Source organism: Clupea harengus, chromosome 1, assembly GCF_900700415.2.
Source record: "Clupea harengus chromosome 1, Ch_v2.0.2, whole genome shotgun sequence".
In the NCBI taxonomy this organism is placed as follows: domain Eukaryota; kingdom Metazoa; phylum Chordata; class Actinopteri; order Clupeiformes; family Clupeidae; genus Clupea; species Clupea harengus.
The window spans coordinates 13,827,472-13,834,927 of NC_045152.1; the positions used below are offsets into that span (position 1 = coordinate 13,827,472).

The 7,456-nt window shown below is 45.8% G+C and overlaps 1 protein-coding gene across 2 annotated transcripts in view; it reads left to right on the forward strand.

Moving 5' to 3' along the window:
• Nucleotides 1–7,456, forward strand: part of tlcd3bb (TLC domain containing 3Bb) — a 14,132-nt gene continuing 6,676 nt past the window's right edge. Inside the window, exons 1-5 of one of the 2 annotated variants that reach the window (XM_012837696.3) lie at nucleotides 1–548; nucleotides 1,926–2,130; nucleotides 3,915–3,998; nucleotides 6,150–6,372; nucleotides 6,642–6,737. In XM_012837696.3, the coding sequence (XP_012693150.1) occupies nucleotides 2,006–2,130; nucleotides 3,915–3,998; nucleotides 6,150–6,372; nucleotides 6,642–6,737 (528 nt within the window). In that variant the 5' untranslated portion in view covers nucleotides 1–548; nucleotides 1,926–2,005. Of the gene's footprint in view, nucleotides 549–624; nucleotides 1,734–1,925; nucleotides 2,131–3,914; nucleotides 3,999–6,149; nucleotides 6,373–6,641; nucleotides 6,738–7,456 lie in introns of those variants that run through there. The other variant, XM_031568288.2, reaches the window with a different exon arrangement.

Sequence of the window (7,456 nt, forward strand, 5' to 3'; positions counted from 1 at the left end):
AAGCGTATGAACTCGGCTTGACAGACACGCCAGTGGTTTGTGGAGGGGCCGTTGTGCAGCTGTCTGACCCATGTGTGTTCCTGCGCAGCCGTGCCCTTACATGCTGATCGATAGTGAAGCCCGCAGCCTGCTAATGGAGATGTGCTAGCTAAGTTTATCCGGCCAGTGTGAAGTGGTGTCAGTCCGCTAGCCGCCGGCGCTGGGTTGCTCACAATTTGTTCGGTTTGACGCGTTCGGTATGACTGACCTGAAAAGTCTGTTGGTTCTACTCATATCAGACCGCTAGCGGCAACGTCGGAGGACTAAAAACGGGATTTAAAGGGCGATATTTGTGAAGTGTGGAGACACGCGAAGACACCAGTCGGGGATCGACAGAATTAAGAGTCGCATCACCAGAGGCGTCTTTCGGAGCGAATTTTATTTCGCTGTAAGAAAATAAAATTGTAAACCATGTCAGATAGCCAGGCGTGTAATACCCGGGCTCTACAATTCGCTTTCCCCAGGACTCGCGTCTCGACAGGCCGCTGACCGGACCACACAACCCCGACGTACGTCCACTGTCTTTTCACTCCATTCATTGTGGCATGCTAATTGCGTGTTATAGGCTATCATTTTATGTTCGATCATACATATTCTTGCTGTAATTATGGAATTTCACACCATTGCATTTTGAAATCATGTGTATTATTTGCTGTTTGCGTTATCAAACATGTTTGCCTGTCGTGTCAATGGGCATTGTCTTCCCTAAACCAATAACGATGGATCATATTGAGAGACGCCGTGTCGCAATGTTGACGCTACTCAGTTTTTGCAATGAAACGTGGCTGGCTGTAGAGATATGGGTTATTCGCTGTCACAAAGGCAATTCAGCTTATTTATGTAGATCATTAAAACTGTCTGCGTTTGCGATTTCATGGTAGCGCAATGCGCATTTTGGGCATTTTGAGCGCATTTCAAAAGTACTTTAATATTTTGGAGCAGTCCGCTGCCTCCTTCACCGTAATAAACCCATGATAAACTTAAAGAGACAACCTGCTGTTTTTGACGCACAACGGCGTTTTGGAAGCTCCTGAGCATCGTGGCTTACAGCATTCCTCTGTTTCAGGGCAGACTAATAAATCGGCCATCGGGTTAGTAGGCTTCTGCACATTATTACTCCGTCATTTTGGGCAAAGAAGGCCCGTGTCCCACGACATCTCTTCTCACTGCCCATCATAGTTTGCCTGTCATGTTATTTGCTTGTGTATAATCATCACTCGCATCATAATTGCTGGCATCTACAACCTTACATCTGGGCTTTAATCTTGAGTGATCCATTGAAGCTAAGCCTTAGCACATGTAATCCCGCCGACATTAAGTATTTAATTTTCGTTAATCATAGCCTGGTTTCTCGTCAGATTGCGTTCTAAACACACATGCAGAGTGACGTTAAACTGTTACAGGGTTCAAGCATGTGCCTCTCATGTCCTGTAACTGATCGTTCATTGGCGTGTGACAAATGGTTCGACTTTGATCTTGGCCAATAGTCTTTGTCCGTGATGAAGTTTGAAACATCCTGGTTACACGCGTAGCCGACATACAGGGGGACATCTTTGTAAGCGTGCACTGTATAGACGGAATCTTATGTTGGACAGACATATGATTCAGAATTCAGCGAATTATTTTTGCTCAACCCAGTGTTTGATTAAAAAGAAAACCGTATTTTTTTAGGGTGTAAGGTACTGAAATCTTAGGTAAGATACGTATAAATAATCACATCATACAGCTGCTTCTAAGACTGTAAGCTTCTGATTCTTAGCCAAGATGTATGTAGGCTAAAGATGTACATTGTGAAGTAAAGACATTACCCAGTTTCTCGTAGGCCAGAGAGGTCAGCGTTGGCTGTGTCGGCGTCTGTTAAAGGCAGTGTGTCTGTGCTGTGACAGAGGTCAGCGCGAGTGGCAGCGCCGGCCGGCCGGCCCGTTTCTCCTGTGGCCTGAGACAGCTGGACGCAGCGCGGGCCGCCATGCTGAGCATTCTGGCTGCGGGCTCCGTCTTCTTCCCAGGCCTCTTCCTGCTCTCCAAGCAGTGCCTCAAGCGTATCCCCGGACTCAGCTGGAGCGAAGGAGATGCTGTGGTGGTGTCTGCCAGGTAACACAGACGTGCACACACACACACACACACACACTCAGAGAGATACTCAGTCACACCTATGCATACACCAGATATCACACAGAAATAAAACACACACACATACTCAGAGAGACACTCAGTTGCATATATATATATATAGAAGAGATATCACTGAGAAATAACACACATGCACACACACATAATCAAACACACTCACACCTATGCATACACCAGATATCACACACAAATCAAACACACACACATACATGCACACACACACACATGCATAAACACACACATGCATGAACACACATACATGCACTGAAACACACAAACATACATGCATAAACACACACACACGCATGAACACATGGCATATAGTGTATGACTCAACAGGTTTGCTGTGGGTCTCCTGGGCCAATGCCAAAACAGCGGCATGTGTAGGATGTGCACATTCATATATAGGGTTGTGGTTAGCCACATACATTTATAGTCTGATATAGGCGTGCAGTCTGAACTACTCATATTAGCCACATACATATATAGTCTAATATAGGCGTGCAGTCTGAACTACTCATATTAGCCACATACATATATAGCCACCATCCAGACATTCAGCAGCGAATGGTTCTCAGCACTTAACCTCATACCACAGAGGCACAGCCGTCACACACACACACACACACACACACACACACATACACACACACACACACACACACACACACTTAACCTCATACCATAGAGGCACAGCCGTCACACACACACATACACACACACACGCATACACACACACACACACACGCACACACACGCGCATACACACACACACACACACACTTAACCTCATACCATAGAGGCACAGCCGTCACACACACACACTTAACCTCATGCCACCATACAGGTACGTACGTCACACACACACACACACGCACTAAACCTCATGCCACTATACAGGCACGTACGTCACACACACACACACACACGCATACACACACACACACTTGACCTCATGCCATACAGGCACGTACGTCCTGGTACAGTATATTTTGGATGCACATGTGCGCACGCACACACATACACGCATACACACACGTATACACGCACACACACACACATACGAACGCACCCACAAACAAACACACACACACACACACGCACACACACACACTCTCTCAATGGCATGAGGAGCGTCTGAAATCCTTTATTGATGGTGCTGCTGCTATTGTATGACTGAGATCACTGGCTTCTCATCTGAAGGACTGAATGTGAATGTGCAGGGGATGCACTGTGTGTGTGTGTGTGTGTGTGTGTGTGTGTGTGTGTGTGTGTGTGTGTGTGCTGTGCATTTGATCTGGTTTGTTTCAGTGTTTTGAAGGTTTAGAGTGTGTTGTCTGTTAGATCTTATGTGTGTTTGTGTGTGCAGTAGTCTGTGTGTTTGATGTGGTTTCTGTGGTTGTTTTGAAAGTGTAGATAGTGTGAGTGTGTAATGTTTGATTTGTATTTTTTGTGTGTGTGTGTTTGGAGGTGCATTGTGTTCTCAATCTGTTGTGTGTGTGAAGAGTGGATTTTGTGTGATGTATGTGTATTTTTTGTGTAGTGTCTTTTATATGATCTCCGTGTGGCATGTGTGTGTGTGTGTGTATGTGAGTGATAAAAGCATGCAGTGTGTGTGCATGTGTGTTTGCCTTTGTTAATGTGTAATTCTTTAAGAATAGTGTTTCATGTGTATCATCTCTCTCTCTCTCTGTGTGTGTGTGTGTGTGTGTGTGTGTGTGTGTGTGTGTGTGTGTGTTTTAAAGGTTGGTGTCCTCTATCCAGGCCATCATGGCCTCCTCCGCTGGCTACATCATCTCCACCTCCTGTGATGACATCATCGAGGACCAGTAAGTGTTTACCAGTCACTGTGTGGAAATCCATACAAGTTGTAGACTGTCTCGTCAAAGAGTGCTTTTAGAATGACTTGCTATGCTGCAATATACAGAAGTCGATTGTCCCCAGGGCCATTCAACTTTTTAACGCCACGCAGAAGGGGAGGGGGAGGGAGATGGACTTCTCTGCATGAGTCCATCTCAGTCTGCCCTCCCCTGCTCATCCCATCTCATCTCATCCCAGCCCCATGCACAGACTTTACCACCTACATATCCTGCACTATCACTTTGCTCTTTGCACTTTCCAAACACACACACACACACAAGCACAAGATCACTATCTTGCACTACCCATCCTCACAAGCACAAGAACATTATATATTTTTTTGCACTCTCCACACCAGCAGCACAAGATCACTTTTCACTTTTCACTTTCCTCCTAGCACCGACACTGTCAAAATCATTGCACTCTGTACAATAGGGTCAGACCCTTTCCTGCATCTGGAAACACTCTGTGTGAATATGTTCTCCCTATGTGTATGTATATGTGATTTTATGTATGTATGTATGTCGGTGAGGTGTATAAGTGTATATGTGTATTTGTGTATGTGTATAAGCTACTGGATGACCTAAATTTCCCTCGGGATTAATAAAGTATCCATCTATCATCTATCTATCTATCTAATTGACCTAATAAAGAGCAGCCAGTTAGTCACACAATCCCTTGTGCACTCTAATGGAAGTTTAGTTTCACTTGAGATGGTAAATATGAGATTATTTCCATTTCAAATTATTTCGTTCCACTAACTTTTTCAATATTGAATAGTCTTCTGTGAATCTCTCTCTCTCTGTCTCTCTCTCACACACACACACACACACACACACACACACACACACACACACATTGCTGGGGGTTAGCCGCAGAAATGTCCCTCTTTCAGTAGGTCCCACTCACACAGAGCTAGGCCCGTGATGTGGAACTGTGAACAGTGCACTCAAGGGCAGATCTGAGTCAGTCACATGCCTGCAGTGTGATCGCCACGGCTCATGTCGTGCTCACGGTCGTTTGAGACGCTCATTGAGTGGAGACAGAGCATGAGAACAGCCTCCTCACTGGAGTTAGCAGCGTGCTCTCCCATAGACTTACATGCAGAGTTAGCAGCGTGCTCTCCCATAGACTTACATGCAGAGTTAGCAGTTTGCTCTCCCATAGACAGAGCATGAGAACAGCCCCCTCACTGGGGTTAGCAGCGTGCTCTCCCATAGACTTACATGCAGAGTTAGCAGTGTGCTCTCCCAGACTTACATGAGAACAGCCTCCATTTTATGACACAATATGCACCTTCTGTATCAGTTATAGGGTTCAGGTCAGAAAGAGCTATAAAATGAGAATGGGTTTTCAGATTATAAATGGGTTTCGGATCAGAAGGGGTTTTCATGTTAGAGAGGGTTTTTAGATCAGAGGGGCGGTCTTGGACCATAATTAAATGTAGGCTGGATGGGTAGGCAGTTTGTTTTACATCGGGGGTGTGTGTAGGAGAGGGGGGTTAGATCATAGGGGGTGGTTTAGATCAGAGAGAGGGGGTGTTTCATATCTGGGCCAAATCTGTTGAGAGTGTGTGTGTGAGAGTCATCTGCCAGCTGGGTTTGATGGTGTGAAGACTGCTGAGGTGGAATACGGAGGTCATGCTTCAAATCTGACATAAATGTTCAATCAGTGCTCAATCATCTTTCTCCTCTTTCTTTCCCTCCTCTCACTCATTCTCCCCTTTTCACACACTCTCACACACACACTCTCCCAACACACTCACTCTTTTCACACCCTCCCATACACCCACACACACTCACTCTTTTCACACTCTCACATACACACACACACACTCGACCACACACTCACTCTTTTCACACCCTCACATACACCCACACACACTCACTCTTTTCACACTCTCACATACACACACACACACTCAACCGCACACTCACTCTTTTCACACCCTCACATACACCCACACACACTCTCCCAACACACTCACTCTTTTCATACCCTCACCCTCTCCCCACACACTCTCCCCTTTTGACACCCTCACATACACACACACTCTGTTCTTCTTCCTTCTCTCTCTCTCTCTCTCATTCTTGTCCTCTTCTTCCTCTCTTCCTCCCCAGGCATTGGCTGACCAGCGCGTACATCCTGTTTGCTGTGCCCTACTTTGTCTACGACATCTACGCCATGTTCCAGTGCTACTGGCACAAGCTAAGGGTGAAAGGTCACGAGGTCGACAACGGCCCCAAGCCCATGGGCGTGGCTTTCACCAGTTATCTCCGCCGAGAGTTCCTCATGGTCCTACACCACGTCGTCATGGTCACCGTCTGCTTTCCTGTCTCTGTGGTAACTGTCGCCATGGATTTCTTTTTTTCTTGTTTTTCTAATCTCATTTGACAGTGCACGGGCATGGCGGATGGTGTGGGTGTGAGCAGAGTGTGTGTGTGTGTGAGTTTAGTAAAAAAAAAAAAAAGAGTGCAAACACACCCCTTGAGCCTGAGGACCTGTGTGTGTGTGTGTGTGTGAGGCCAAGCTCCAGAGCCATCACATTCAGCCACTGCTGTGTTCTCTGTAGTTGACCTTTGACCTCCTCTATTGTGCTTTCTGTGTCATAGTTCTGGAGACAGGGCCGTGGGGACTTCTTCCAGGGCGTCATGTTCCTGGCTGAGCTCAGCACGCCCTCTGTCTGCCTCGGCAAGATCCTCATCCAGGTAACCAGGAAACTAATTCACACACACACACACACACCAGCTGACGGGGGGTGTGAGTGTGTGTGTGTGTGTGTGCGTCTGCATGTGTGTGTGTGTGTGTGTGTGTGTGTGTGTGTGTGTGTGTGTGTGTGTGTGTGTGTGTGTGTGTGTGCGTGTGTGTGTGCATGTGTGGGTATGTCCGTGTGTGTGCGTGTGTGTGTGTGTGTGTTTATGAATAGAGGGATGAGGCCCATTAAGATGTGTTTTAGAGCCATAGAGGATGGGAACTGAATGCATTATAATATGAATCAGCTAATATTATTAGTGTGTCTGCTTCTAAGTCATTGGAACTGAATAGGATCTGAAATGTGTTATAACAACATCAAGTAAATGCATAACTTCTTTATAATGTGTTTATAACAACATCAAGTAAATGAATACTGTAGGTAGAGATAACGTATTTCCGGTGGGATCCGTATTGAAACCGGAAGTGGGTACTTTACTCCGTTTGACTGGCTAATACCAGGACCTTTACTTTTTCGTAGAGAAATTGTGTCGATCACCTGCCTTTTAAACAATCGTTTTTTGTATTTTTCTTTATTTCTGCGAAGTTATACGGCTCAATACTCAACTGACTTGTTAACCGAACTTTTACGAAGTCATACGACTAAACACACAAGTGATTGGCTGTTCAGGTCATTAACCAACCAGAGATCGAAGTAAAGTTCCAACTTCCGGTT